At 42.4% G+C, this 15,778-nt stretch overlaps 1 protein-coding gene across 1 annotated transcript; it reads right to left on the bottom strand.

The window, feature by feature from the left end:
- Positions 1-2,822: 2,822 nt before the first annotated feature.
- LOC110290617 (cornulin-like) lies at positions 2,823-7,453 on the bottom strand. The gene is made up of 3 exons (XM_021157203.1): positions 7,402-7,453; positions 5,341-5,491; positions 2,823-4,247 (listed from the first exon to the last, which is right to left on the bottom strand). Exons 2-3 carry the CDS (start codon positions 5,476-5,478, stop codon positions 2,823-2,825), a joined length of 1,563 nt encoding a protein of 520 aa, XP_021012862.1. The 5' UTR covers positions 5,479-5,491; positions 7,402-7,453.
- Between the last annotated feature and the right edge of the window lie 8,325 nt (positions 7,454-15,778).

Below are 15,778 nucleotides of genomic sequence, written 5' to 3'. Positions count from 1 at the left end.
TCATGAAAAAGGAGTTAAAGTGTTCTTTCTTGTTTTATGACTTAATATGGAATCAAGATCTTGACCTTTGCTTTTAAAATTTTGTTTGAATCTGTTTTTCTTGATAATTATTAACGTATCTGTTTAAAAGATTTTTCTAAGCCCCGTTCTTCCTCTATTCTTCTCTCTCTCTCTCTCTCTCTCTCTCTCTCTCTCTCTCTCTCTCTCTCTCTCTCTCTCTCTCTCTCGCGCGCGCGCGCGCGCGCGCGCGCGCGCGCTCATTTTCCTCAGATAAAGCTAGCATGTCAATAGTAGAACAAATCCTTTATACTATTATAAATGATACCAGACTCCTTTTTTCCCTGTTATTTTGTTTCATGTTCATAGAAACATGTTGTATGCATAAGCAACATAGTTCTCTGTGTTTCTGTTTTATTTGCTGTATTTTTGAACTGTCTTTTGGTGATGCAGAACCTTCACTCACTTACTCCAGAATTACTGTCACAATGTATCATCACACAGTACATATTCCATATTTCCCCTCACCTATTATTGTCTGTTCATTCCCTAGCCTAAATAATAGGATTTTCTAGAACTTCATAATTCTTTTCATATACTCCTTCATTTCTCCTCATTGTATAATTTGAAGTGAAATTCTTTTACGCCTAGTTTTTCCTTATAAGTGTGTACTTTCATCAGACAACCAGCTAGCTAGCTCTGCTTTCCATAGGCTCTCTCAGAACTTGTTTTTGTTAGCTGACTATATTTCGATTTTCAAAGCATATAACATTAAATGCTGTTCTGTCACCTAGTCCACATCCTTTTGTCTTGTCCTGCAGTTAGATGTATTTAAACATACATTATCAGATTGTATGTCAAATGGCTCTGTGATTCTGGCTTTGAGTATGTTTTTCTTCTCTATCAAATTACACAAGGAAGAATTAGTGGCAGTGACATTTCTTGGGTCCTTGCAAGTTCCTTGCTGTCTATATTTGGCATTTATTCTCAAAGTCCTGTGTGCATAGATAGAAAATCAAGTTGTCCTCACAAAGACCAGCCCTGCCTTCTCCATGAGCTTACCCTTAACATTGGTACTGGGTTTTGTATTCATTTTCTATCTCTGCCATCAAAAATGCACACAAACTTAAGGACTTAAAATGCAGAACTTTTATCCCTACAGCACTGGAGGTCAGAAGTCTACAGTCAAGGCTCTGGAAGGACTACTTATTTTCTGGGGAGCACTTTGGAAATTCCTTCTCTAGCTTCAGGAATCTACTTGCATCCCTTGCACCTTGACCAAGGTTCTAACTGTTGGTCCCACAATCACAAGTCTTACTGACTTTTGACTCCTTTGTTTCATCTTATAAGGACCTTTGTGATTATATTGAGCTCATCCAGATAGGCCACAGTGAGCCCCATCTCAGTGTCCTACAAATCCCTCTTGGAGATATAAAGAGGTACCCACAAGTTTTAGAGGGTGGCAGAGGCACATCTTTGGAGGTATTCGGCCTAACAGATTTTGTTTTATCTTTAGAAAAATTTTCATAACTCAACAATGCAGTAAAAAAAAAAAAGAAAGGTTTCCTACATATTTGTTGTACCAGGCTTCTCAGAGTATCCATTCTGTATTACAAGTACCCACCCTTAAACTTATAAACATTAGTCATAGGCTAATTCTCCAAAGAGTGAGAATCTTTAGGCTTAGTATTTAAAACTGGTATCTTCCTGGGCTGGAAAGATGGTTCAGTAATTAAGAGCACCTACTGCTTTTACAGAAGTGCAGGTTCCACTTCCAGTAATCTCAATGGCAGCTCACAACAATCTGTAGCCCCAGAGTCGGGGATATCTAATGTCTACTTCCAGCCTCTACAGGTGCACATGCACTGACCCAGGTACATGCATATACCAATAAAAACAAAATGAAAAACTCTTACCTCCCTGGCAATTTTTAAAGTAAAGAATAGTTGAGAGTTTCTGCTATACAGCTTGTTGATACCCAGCAAGTAGGGCAACATGGAGGGGAAGTGTTGGCACAGAATGGGAGGGGAAGATTAGGGCCTCTCACTAGTGACTAAGTCCCTGGGAATTCATGACCTCATCCCTTCTCAGCACAGGTCTGGAGGGTCTTCATCCATTTAGTAATAACCCCTGTGACCTTGCATAGGAATGGAGTCTTAACATTCTAGAATTAGAGGAAATGAATGACAGTAATTGTATTTGTATTTCTTAGTGGTCCATTGAGGGCTATTACAAATAATCATCTTATGGAAGAAGGCATCCCTGACCCACCTCTGCCAAGTATAAAATGTGCTCTCTCCTCTATTCAGTTCTTTCTAACTCTAGGATCACATACATTCTCTCAACTCAGTGTTCCTTGAGAGGTGGGGCTATGTTCAGTTCAACATTAGAACTCTAGAGCCCTCAGTTTATCACATCAGTAGACACTATTGACTAACACACCGGGGCCAGCTGCTAAGCCTTTATTGATGCAATGGACAGATACCAGAGATAAAACAGCTTTGAAAACCCCTGAAAATTGGGGGGAATTCAGTGCAATGAGATGACCTCCTCCACATCTTCCTGTTTCTGAGAATATCAGATAAGAGAGGTGAGTTTCTGAGAGTAGCAGGTAAGAGAGGTGAGTTTTGACAAGAAATCACCTTGTAGAGATGATCACTGTAAAAGAACCAAACAAGAAGAATCATGGCTGTCTGGTGAAGTACCATGGTAGGGCAGGGTAGGGTAGGGCAGGGCAGGGCAGGGCAGGGCAGGGCAGGGCAGGGCAGGGCAGGGCAGGGCAGGGCAGGGCAGGCCAATCTCTCTCCAGCTGGAATTGGGAAAAGTCATGGCTGCTCTGTCTTCAAGTAGGTATATAGTCCCTTGGCTGTGATTCCTTTCTTCTCATTCTGGGGTATATCCTGGCCCTGAGCTGAAGGAGTACCAGAGTGCAGGCTACCTGGATCCTGGCTTCGGATTACTATTTCCCTTGTGTGGTCATTGACCCACTCCTCTCTAACTACTGTGGGTACTCTCTCTACCTGCCTGGCTGTCGGGCTTGGGTGATTCTTTATAACAGTGTCTGTCTCAGTCTGGACCTGTCCTCCTATCACTGGCTCTTCTGTCTCATAGTTGCTTACCGGTGTCCAGCTTTGCCCCATGCATGGCTTTATCTGTGTCTGTTCCTTTTCTTGAGCCACAAATTGATGTGCAGACTGGCTCCCATCATGTTCCAAAGTCTGGGTATATGATCCTGCCTGTGTCTGGTAGTGTCTTGTCCCCACCTGTTCTGCCTGACTGCTTTCTTGCCCATCGATCTCAGTCTCTCTGTTTTGGCCATACATGGACCCTTGAGTCTGGGTGCTACTATTTTCTGCCTGCTGGCTCCTGCCTTGTTCCGTTGTCTGAGTATGTGTCTGAGTATATGACTCTGCCTGTGCCTGATGGTGTTCTTTAACACTCTGGCTTGACTGGTTCCTGTCTTGGCCATGAATCACAGTCTCTCTGCTCTGGTCGTAGATAGACCCCTGTGTCTGGATGCTGTCACTTCCTGTTTGCTGCCCCCAGGCCTGTTCTTCCATCTGTGTGTGTATCTGAGTATGAGACCCTGCCTGTGTCTGGTAGTGTTGTGTAGAAGCTCTGTCTGCATGGCTTCTGTCTTGGTGATGACTGTTAGTTCCTCTGTTATAGTCACAGGTAGACCCCTGTGTGTAGAAGTTACCTGCTTGGGTCTGAGATGTGGATCCAGTTGTGATCTCATCTGTCTGTTGGCTAATCTGTGGTTGCCTCTCTGACCTCTTCTGTCTGGTCCAACATTTGTCTTCTATTCTTGGGGTCTGCTCCACCTGTTCTGCCACTTGTGTTTGCTGGCTTATCATCTCCTGTGTCTGAGACTCAGTCTGCCTGTCATGACTGCTGACCTGTGTAGGGTAGCTGTCCTGATTCTGGGTATGTGTCCCAACCCTGTCTTGTCCTCTAGAAACCTGATCTCTCTGTCCACAGCTGCTGTCTTCACAGTGCTGTGCTGCTCCGTCTTTTGCCATTTCAGCACCACCTCTCTGTCTTTGTTCCAGCTCTTTTGAAGATCCAGGATAGCAGCTTTCAGACTTGCCAGATATGCAAGCACCCTTAGGACTCTCATTCAGTGTCTTAAAGCAGGCCCGTGCAACTTTAAACACCAAGACTAGGAATTCCTTGAACTCTACAGTCCCTGTGTTATCTTCATCCAACAGGCGCAGGACTTCATCCACAGTTGCAGGATCATGGGGCTTCTGGGGGAGAGATGAAGCCAAGTCAGCACTTTTCCTCCAAGGAGAACCTGGTCTGATCAGTTGCACTCAACATCCAGGCTCCCTCACTCCACTGCAGATGGGAGCTCTCAGACCCACTGCACTGCCTATAGCATCACATGTTTCATGATGTGTGTCTTTTGTTGTAGCATCTCTCTTACTCAAGGGTAGCTAGCAACTTTTGTTATATATATCCTTGATTTCATATCCACAAGATGATTGACTAGGTAAAGACGTATTAAAGGAACGCATATGCTCAATATGCAACTGTCTGGGCTTCTGGCTCCTTCTTTTGGCTGCCCTTGGCACTTTGCCTCTAGCACCAACCCCACAGGAGGTATACCAGGAGCCTGACCCCATGAGATCCTGAAATCTCCCACGATGAGGAGTCCCAGCAGGACAGCAGGCTATGCTAAACATGCACACACCATCCTAGTATGCCAGTGTTTGCACCTAGGACTTCATTACCCGGTCTGCTTTAGATGTCAGCTGAAGGCATTATGTGCATTATGGCCCTGGTGCTGGCTTGCTGAATGGGGTAGGTCTCAGTGTCCCCAGCACCCACAGATATTCAGAAGTAGGGCTCCAAAAATCTCATTTTTGACTTGACTAATATTGAGCTAATATTTTGAAGCAACTGCTTTGTGCAAGGCAAAAGCAAGCTCTTAAAGAGTGCTAATAGGCAATCACATTTCAGACAGGTATAGGAAATATTTACAGTGTCAGATTTGAGAAGCACCAGAAAGCAGTGACTACTTTTTCTTTTAGGCCATTTGAAGAATCTGTTCTTGCCTGAACTGTCTCTTTATAGTCTACTTACTTTGTCTTGAACTTAACATGAATTAAAGCAGAGGATCAGATCCAAGAAGCTGTCCTTTCTATAAGGATCTGGATCTGTCACCTATCGTGACATTTGCCCTCCATGTTTTTCTTATTTGCAGGCACAACTACTAATCCAGGCAGGACACTTGAATTTGGCTCCTTACTCTTTACATTCCCCAGGTAAGAGCCCATGCACGTAAACAGGCTTTGGCTGTCCTTATCATGTCTTTCCTTTCACCCCCACATATCATACCACTATGACGTCAGCAAACTCATGTTCCAGGAGCCTCTTCAACTCCTGCCTCGTGAGTACTTTGCAGCCACCCTCTGACCTGGCATAGCACCCGAAGGCTTCGATGATCCCATGGATGTTTTGCAGCAACTGAGGCATCTTTGAAGCTATGCTGGAAAATATAAAATGGCCTTTTATAGGCACCATAGTCAGCCCCTGCTGTTTCCACACAGTACTCCAAGGCTCAATTCTTTCATTGTGTCTTCAGCTGTGTTTTGGGTTTTTCCACTTCCTCTGTCTTTTCCTCAAAGTGTACTTTCTGATGAGAAGGAGAAGCACTCAGGCTGTGGAAGTTTCTGAGTCAACATTTAATGCCGGGTTCTGCCACCTACCTGCTTTGCTCTTCCGTGCCTCAGTTTATTCACTATGAATGGAGCTGATACTAGCACTTACTTCAGAGAGGTATCATAAAGGCTTTAGGAGATAATTCATGAAAAGCACCCAGCTGATGCCTGGCTTATGCTAAGTGGTAGCTATTAAGTATCATCACCATCATTATCATAATGTACATATACACATATATAATTTGTGTACAACTATAGACACGCACTGCTCACAAAGCAGTTTCCTGTGTAACATAGCTTATGACCCTTATTATCACTATTATTTTCATAGGTGGGGAAAAGGCTGAGAGGAGATAGATTTGTGAAGGCCACACATTATTTTCTTTTAATGCAAATATTTCTTTAGAATATACTTGTAGACAGTTTTTATTTTCTTTTTGCCTGTCTCTAGGGTGTTAATGTCCTACTGGAAACAACAGAAAACATCAAGTACACACAGCAGTTAGACCCTCCAAGGATCCAGCCCTACCCTCCCAACGTTCCTGGCAAAGGGATTCAGGAAGGAGAAGAAGGTAGGCTGCACTGTTGGAGAGAATTGAGTTAGTGGTGCTATCTGGGGTAGGAGGCCTTTTAACTGAGAGTCCAAGATGCTCTCTGCCTTCAGTCCTGGGATCTATTGGAGAGGTCAGCTTCTGTAACAGACAAGTGGTCCATTAAGTCTAAAGCACTGGTGACCTGTGATGGATGGTGCTATTCCAAAATGAAAGCTTTCAATTCCATTACCAAGGAATTTGGAGGTAGGTGAAGGGGAAGATGGGTGTGACTGAATGGGCAAGAGACATATGTGTGTTAAATAGAAGACTTAGAGAGACCAGAAAGAGGAGAGGTGCCAAAGATGACAAGGTTCAAGGACAAAGAAAGAAGGAAGCTTGTAGCATCTAGAAAACCAATGAAGGGACCTTGGAGATTGTGGGTAGAGGATGGCATGGGTAGAGAAGGAAGGAGTGAGGGAAGGAAGGAGTCCTGGTTCAGGAAAACGCAGGTCAGCGTGGTCAGAGGATTGAGAAAGTCTAGACTCCAGGTGGACTGTACAGGAACAACTTTTCTACTGATCCAAGAGTCAATAACTCTTTCTTCTGTGTGCCTAAGGGCATATAACTTCAAATACTTCCCTATGTTTTAAAAACACATAGCAGTCTTTAGTCACTGACTACACATAATGAAAAGAAAAAGGTCCTTTTAGTGATTATTCAGATTCTTAGAATAAAACTACAAATTCATCTTGCCTATATAGCAACTTAAGGAAGGAAGGAAGGAAGGAAGGAAGGAAGGGAGGGAGGATGGAAGGAAGGAAGTGCATAGCCCCTTCCTCCATAAGGCAACTTGAGCTTATTGTCTGGGTTGGCAGAAACAAAACTTCTAGAACCTTAGCAAGAGGAGGGGGAAGTTATGCTGATCCAGGATGGTACATGGGTGGTGAGTAGCTCCATTGCTGCTGCCCATGTCACCTAGTGAGAAGAACTACAGGCTAGACCCATTGAGAGGAGAAAGCTGTGTTACTCCAGAAGAGCAGCATTTCCCAAATGCTCTGGCTTTAGTCTGCCTGAGGCTCTCTGGGGGCCCTTTCTACCTCCAGCTAAGCACTGAGACCTGACAACTCAGATCTGACAGCCCTGGATCCATGAGCTCAGTTTGCCAAGACACTGAGAATGAGCAAGAAGTTCTGGAGGGAACTTACCTAATGCTCAGGCAGGATGGGACAAGTTTCTGTTAAGCAGTGTGTAGAGTACTTGTCAGAGGGACAAGAACCTTTTATAGAGGATTTAATGGCTCTCATATGTATTTTAGACAGGATGTCTCCACCCTACAAGGAGGCTTGATTCATCCAAGGCTTAGCCCAACCCAGCCCCACCTCCTTTTTTCTTCAGTTCACCTTCTGACCCAAGACTGCTTTCCTCTAATTACAAGCCCTTTCTACCACATTTGGAGCTGTCTCTTGTTATGTTTGTCCCCCTTATGACCAGGAGACCCCTTTCCAATGAGCTGGACTCAGCAGTAGTTTGCACAGGCCTGAGATCATAGGGAATATGATACATGACCTGCAAAGTAAGAGAAGTCTTTGTTTCTTTATTCAGGCATTCAAGAACATATCTGTTTATCGAAGATTATTCTTTTCAGAGTGTTTTTGTATTTTTCTGATACTGCTGCTGTTACTTACACATGTTCTAGTCTCTTTTACAGCTGATAAGAAAAAGGCTTAAGGTGATTATGCATGGTCTCTTTACTGGACAGAAGGATCCCAGTGGCCCTGTGGATTTGAAAGGCAAGGCCAAAGGAAAGAACCTTTTTCATACTCATTCATAGAAACCCATTTCCTCAAAACTTCACAGCAATATCCAAGGTGAAAGTATCAATCAGTTCAGTTTGAGAGAGCATTGGGCTTTTACAATATGTTACCTTCCTTTGGGTTCTCTCCTGCTCCGTTTTATACTCACTGTCTCTGGGCTACAAGAGGAATATATTTGTCAACTATATATGCACGAACACACACACACACACTGGAGGCCATTATACACAATTCAGTGGACTCAACACCATCTGTTAGGGCTCAGGTGTCTTTTCTAACATAGCATCACCTGCATCAGCTGTCAGATCACCATTGGTTAGTGGAAGAGATACCAGGGCTTCTCTCAGTCTGGGTGGCAGATGACTTCTCACCCTAAAGATTTTTTGACTGGTCTGAATATCTGTCATCATGACAGCAGTCACAAACCCAACCCTTACTGAATGCCTGTTCACTAGCCCCTTCCTTCATTGAGGAATCCATAACGATGAAGTGGGGGTGTCTAGAGGGTGTCCATTGATGCTGTAGCTTCAATGTAACAAACAATGGTAATTGAGTTCTCTAAAAACACTCATATTTTGAAGATATTCTGAATATTGGCTGATTATACCTCCATGATTGCAGACTTAAATTACCACAATGAGAGCCAAAATGACCTCAAGCTATTCTTAGTTCTTTAATAGCCATTTATCCTCCACACCTGTATTTGACTTCACCTCATCTTGACTTGTAGACTAAACTTGGAATATATTGTTAAGCTTGACATGTGTAGCTTGTCCCAACTCAGAAGATAAAGGTGTCATCAGAGCACATTGGAAATGTGTAGCAGGGTAGCATGACATTCCATCTGTTTGTTCAGTATGTGTGATTTGTAAGTCTCTTTTGTTTTGAGTCTGTGAAATGTTTTAAGGAACTTCCACAATGGAACATGTTACCTGAAGCACCCTGGTCGGTGCCGTGGGGTCGTGGCCATTCATCTTTAAGAATAACTATTTCCTTTGGAGCAAAACTTTTTTATAATCTCTAAATCCAGAACATTCCATGACTCTTTTCTTTGCAAAACATTTCTATAGATCAGAGAGCTATTTCCAAGAGCAGCTTTCATGAAGAGACATTTGGTGGTACTGTTGCTGAGACAAGTTGGGAAAGAAAGGGGACAGAGACATGGTTCTTGGAAAGGAAACAAAACAAAATAAAATAGTCAACAGTCTGGGCCTCCATTATCCTCTCTCCAGTTGTATCCTTATCTCTCCAAAGCACTCTGTAAAGAACACCCTGGAAACCCAGTAAGTAGCTCAGAGTCATCCCTGAAAATACCAGGAAGGATTAAGTAGATGTCTGTGATAGCTCTGATGACAGGCGTCTAATGACTTAGGATATGTCACTTCTTCCTTCTGAGTCTAATCCCCGACTGACAGATGTGTGGGCCCTGTTGGTTCTCAGCTATAATCGAGGCAGCACATGTGGATAAGTCTTCAGCATCCTTAGTTTGATCATGAAAGCTGTAATCTGCCATTTCTGGGACTCTAAATCTGTCTCCATAGAGAAAGCAATCGAGAAATTCCTAACCTACTTTCTGTTGGAAAAGAAAAGAACTCACATCAGGAGCTACTGGGGATAAGGGGAAGTTCCTTTTTCTGCTGTATCAGGGTCATTCTCAGAACTTGGTGGTACAGAAGGTGTGTAACTCACAGGTAATGGGAACAGATGTATTTCCCACTATCAGTCATTTCCCATTCAACTGCTTCTTGACTTCCTGTAAGCCTTTCTGTTTTAATGCTTCCTCTCTATTACCTATATGCAGAGACCTTCCCCAGCAAATGGCACCGCCTCCTCTATAGTGTGTTTCTAGATTGTCCCAATCATATGAGATTGTTCCTTTGCTTGGTAGCTTGCTCACAGCATTCTTGCTGGTGCATATTTACAGCTTTTCTTTTACCGTGCCTTCATTACCATTAATTGTCTCTCAGCTTCTTTCCAGAGTATACCTTCATTTGGAGAACAAAGGCAGTCTGTAGTAAATGTGGCATCTTGAAATGGAAGCCTGGTCCATTTTCAGGGAAGTGTCACTGATACATGAAGACTAGGTAATGTATCATTCAAACCATGCTGGTCTCTAGGTTTCCACTGCACTAAGCTACTGGTCCCCATCCCTATGTTCATGGGAATAGAGCAGAACAATTCTGTATCTGAGATCAAAAGTATCTCCAAGGCAGATCTGCATTGGGATGGACTGGATTTGTGATAGTTTGAATTCTATAAATCCAATGGTATTCTCTAATTGGGCTGGTCAGCGTTTGCTTATTTCCTCCTCAACACTTAATCCTGCCACAGAAGAATCCAGGATTAAAAGTAATGGTTGGTGACAGCTGTTTGAGATACAAAGAAGCATCAAGTGTATGCTAGCCCCTCCTCTTACCAACTGGTATCTGTCCTAGGTTTATGCCATTTTGTAGAACTTTTGAGGCCATTCTGAAGGCCACTAGGCATTTGTTGTTGTTGTTGTTGTTTTGTTTGTTTTGTAGATCACATTTACCAGGCTGGTTCTGGCAAGATGAGAAACACATAGACATTGTTCTTATCCTCAGGGCACAGACAGTTCCAACATGGGACTGGCTACATGGTTTAATAAACCCCAATTTCCTTATCTGTAAATGACATACTCTTTACTTACACCACATGGTTATGGTCAGGTTATAATATACATCAAGGTGACGAGCAGATAGGGTAGCTAGTAAAGATATTGCCATGCAAACATGAGGAGTTTGAACTCCAGAATTTATCTTTTTAAAAGTGTACTCTAAAGTATGGCTCTCTGGGATGCAATTTGAGGTGAAAAAAGTTTGTTTCAGATTACAAATTATAGTCCATCGTGGATGGAAGTCAGGATTGGAGTTCAAGGCAGGAACCTGGGGGCTAGAACTGAATGAAGGACCATGAGTAAACAACATTGTCTATTATCTTGTTCTCATGGCTTTCTCAGCCTGTTTTCTTATACAAGCTAGAACCACCTGCCCAAGGTGGCTTTGCCCACAGTGGGCAGGGTTCTCTCATATCAATTGTTAATCAAGAAAATTCCCCAAACTTGCCTACAGGTCAGTTTGATGGACCTCAGTTCCTCAGTTATGGTTCCTTTCTGAGGTAACTCCAGTTTATATCAAGTTAACACACACACACACACACACACACTAAATGTGAAATTACATTATAAACTGATGAGCCCTAAATCATGCCTAGGCAATTACTGGCATCTAAAGTAATTTCATATCTGCCTTTTGATTGCAGAAATGAAGAGTATACATGAGGTTAATAGTCACATGGCTCACACATTCAATACTTGGAAAAGCAACTAATAGATAATTTGTACAATAGCACAATTTCAGAATAATAAAAATCTAAGGTTAGCGATAGGTGTCATTATCTGCAAATTAATCTCAAGTGAAATTATAATTATTAAGGAGAAAGAAATATTATTCAATGTATACAGCTTTTGTGTCTCCATAACTAGACACAACTTACAATTATCCTGGCTCATTAGCAGCAGATTGAGACTTGTGGAGATTGTGTTTGGGTGCCTGGACCTCCCATCTTAGTGCTTCAGGGCTGTAATTGCTGACATAGAAGTTCCAGATGCTTGGAGGTCTTTCCAAGTATACCAAAGGGCCCAAAGATCACATGACTGCCAACTAGTGCTGTGTATGTAAACATGATACCTGATTGTGCCATGAGGTTTTCAAATGTATGCTATGGACCTGGCAGCAGTATCCAGACAACAGTCATTTGTCTCTACACAGTCAACCATAAGCATGACTGCCGGATCTGAGACTGAAGGAAGCTGGTTCCAGGCAAGGCCTAGAAGACTGGATGACGCCAATGCTTGGTTCTAGGAGCAGTCAAAGGAACTAAGTAGTCCAACCAAGCCTGTACCCTCGAGGCAAAATTCTGATTGAAATGGATGTCCAGAACATGGCTATTTCAAGACCCAGAAAAGGAAGTATGTCTATTTGCTGAGGTCTGGAAGAGGCCCTGTTTATCTGTTATGCTCAAGTTCTTTCACTGAAAATGGGCCTTGGGCTCATAGTGAGGCTCAGGAGAGCCTGTTCATTGTGCAGACTGTAGTTAACACTGAATTAGTATAATTTTAACACACTGATACCTCACTTCTCTGATCCCAAAGTGTTCTCACAAACTGGGAGGTTCTTACTATTCCTATGTTTCAAAGAAGGACTTAAGTTTCAATAAAGAAAAATGGCATCTCTAAAGTCACTCTGTTGTTTTGGGTAAGAGATGAAACCAGAACTGTGAATTTGGCTCCATTGGCTTCTCTTTGCATTTGCCTTGAGGGTGTCTTGTGATTGGACTGAGTTATGTTGCTAAAGGGTGCTTGTCTTTCACAGCCGCAGAACAGTGTGGGATCAAGGATCTAGATGAGAGATCACATAAGGAGTTGGGTTTGGATCACAAAAGGGAAAAACTTGGGGCAGCTGTCCAAGACTGAGATGTGGAGCCCCAAACTATCATGTATTATCTCACACAACAGTGGATTTTAACCTTTTCCTCTGATGTCACTAGCCAAGAATTTGAGACCTTCCTACTTCTTCTACATCTTTCTCTTCTCAGTATATCTGTAGGCAGAAATGACCTTTTATTGTTATTAAACTAGAAGCTGAGGCACTGGGGTGGTGGCCCAGTCAGTAGAATACTTATGTCAAAAGCATAAGGACCCAAGTTCAAATCCCCAGCACCCACATAAAAACCAGGTGCAGCAGTGTCCATAATCCTAGCACTAGATTTGAAGAGACATGTAGATGCCTCTAGATCATGAGCAAGCCAGAATAGCTGAATTGGTGAGTTTCAGACTCAGTGAGAGACCTTATCCCAAAAAGTAATATAGAGAGGAACTCAAGAAGAAGCCTGATGTTCACCCTGCCTACACATCCACATGAGCACAAATGCACATATATTTACACGGACACATGTGCACCCACACAAACATGTACAGAGGCGCATACATGTGCTCATGCACACACGCACACACTATGCCACCTGACTTCAGGCTTCTCCAATAAGGGTCTCTGAGACGTGGAGTAAATCCTAAAAATTCTGAGTCTTGGTCTTTGTATGAGAAAGGAGCTTGTATACTTTTCTTCCAGGGTGGTATATAGATTACATGAAATAATGAGTCTTAAAAAGGGTTTCTTTTGATGACTGGCAACAGTAGGCTTTCGATGAATAGTAGACTTATAATGCCAGTAACAAACACAAGGTCAAAGGTGATAAAGGAACATTGACAATTCAAACTTGAGTTCATCATTCTTAAACAAGAAGATTTAATGTGGTTAAACTGAGAGACCAGGGGCTCCTGTCATGAACCAGGTTTTAGAGTGTAACCTGGTTACACTCTGTTATGACCATGTGTGCATGGTAGTGTCATCTGTAGATACATTGTAGTTTCAACATGTCAAGTAGCAAAGTAGGGTCAGAAGTTTTCTAAAGTTATCCTGGATGAAAATTCTCAACAGTTGACCACAAATGGACAGTCAGAACATGAAGATTTGATAATTGACATGAGATAATTAAACTACACGAATAGAAGACCTAGAGGACCACACCTGCATGGCTCCATGGTTCTCGGGATATAGATAGGCATTCACCCCAGAAACATTCTGAATGCTATTAGATTCTGTGGGGTCTGTCACTTTTAACTATTTTTGCTGACAGCTCCCAAGATCTAAGCTAAGTGTCTTGCCCAACCAGGGAAGGGTGCTTGCTGCCTTCTAGATTCCAGGCTTGGGCTGTGCACACAGGTCTACAGACTCCACATTTTGAAAGCAGGGTGGGATCTGGGCAGGAGATGACAGCAGATCCTCGTCATGTACTATTCCTGAAGCTTCCACTCTGGTTGTCTGCCTTTGCAACAGTCTCAGATGGAAAACCAGCACAGCCCCTGCAAGGTGGGGCCTGTGGGAGGGGTGTAAGGTCCTCAGTGGGTGAGGACTTTTGGAGGGAGGGAGTCCCAGCTCTGCTTCACTGGGATGAAAGGTGCATTTTTTTGTTTTGTTTCCAAAATTGGAAAATTGTGTTTTTGCATATTCCAGTGTTAACAAGCCTCTGCTTGGCCTGTCTGACCTTGTAGCCACTCCAACAGTGAGGGCAAAGGGGCAGCTCTCCCTGTGCTCCTGGAGCCCTGGCTGCAGCACAGGGCAAGAGTTCAGAGAGCACCCTTTTCAGTCTGGTTCCTTCACATGGTGTGCTAAGCAGAGCTCTTCAGAGAAACGGAACCATAGGAGGCACCTAGATACCTATGTGAAGATGGGCAGCAGAGTCTGGGGGAAAGACTCAGTTTTCTTTAAGGGGATGGCCACTGGGAGTTTCACCAAGCTCCAGTGACTATATGAGCAACACAAATTGAACTTTTTTTTTTTTCTTTTTGGTGGGAAGTAGATCTGAGCAGACTGGGCAGTAAGTTTGATCAGAGTGCATAATATGAAATTCCCAAATAATCAACAAAAATATGTTAGAAAAAATTTAAAAATGAAAGATAAAGTCTTTTTACAGATCAAAGTCTGCTAATTTAAATATTAACCACATTCCCAAAAACATCTTTCTGGCAACATCTATACTAGTGTTTGTATCAGAATTAGTTACATTAGACACATAAATTTAGATAGCACTGCTTGCAGTTTCCTCCAGACATGGCTTTGCACATGGAGGGTTTCCACAGATGACTTCTTGTTTGTTTTGCCTTTCTCCTTAAGAATCTGTGCCAGTATTTTAAAAAAAAGATGTATTTGCTTTTTTAAATTGGATATGTGTGAGTGTTTTGTCTGCATGTATATTTGTGTACCACATGAGTCCTGGTGCTTCTTGAGGTTAGAAGGAGATATCAGATCCCTTGAACCTGGAGTGACAGATGTCTGTGAACTGCCAAATGGGTCCTGAGAAATGAGCCCAAGTTTTCTGCAAGAGCAGTGAATGCTCTTAACCACTGAGATATCTCTCCAGTCCCCAAGTATTTTAATTAAGCAGTTTTAAGTTCTTATTTAAAGTATATGTGGCCAGGCGTGGTGGCACACACCTTTAATCCCAGCACTCAGGAGGCAGAGGCAGGCAGATTTCTGAGTTCGAGGCCAGCCTGGTCTACAAAGTGAGTTCCAGGATAGCCAGGGCTATACAGAGAAATCCTATCTCAAAAAAACAAAACAAAAAAACCCAAAAACAAACAAAAAAGTATATGTGTACTTGAAAGAAAAATCAAAATATCCAAAGAAAATATCACTCTAAATCTATGATCAAAAAATAGATGGTGTATCTTTCTAGTCATTTTATGTGTACAGATAAATGATGCTAATAGTCCTCTATCATACATATGCTGCTGAGTGAGTCCAAATATTGACTCACTTGATCCTCCCAGCACCAATAAGGTAGGGATACTGTTATTTCCATCTCCCGACAAAGAAAGCAAGGCATAGAAAGTTAAGTGACCTAGTGTAAATTATAGTCAGTGACTGGTACTTGATCTTCAGACCCAAGCACCTTGGTTCTGTACATTGAGCCTTCTTCATTTATAGTCTTCCTTTTGTCCTCCCTTTGTGTATCTGTGTGATAGATATAACATACAACTATATGAAAGTGTATGTGTGTGATATAACATGTAATATATATAACATATAACATAAGATGTATGATGTATGATACACGATATAATATAATATAAATATATATCAAGAGAGGAGTTAGTCTATATTTGGGTATCAATTATTAATTTTAT

The sequence above is a fragment of the Mus caroli genome, chromosome 3 (genome assembly GCF_900094665.2).
Source record: "Mus caroli chromosome 3, CAROLI_EIJ_v1.1, whole genome shotgun sequence".
Taxonomy (NCBI): domain Eukaryota; kingdom Metazoa; phylum Chordata; class Mammalia; order Rodentia; family Muridae; genus Mus; species Mus caroli.
This window is presented reverse-complemented; position numbering and strand designations above follow the sequence as displayed.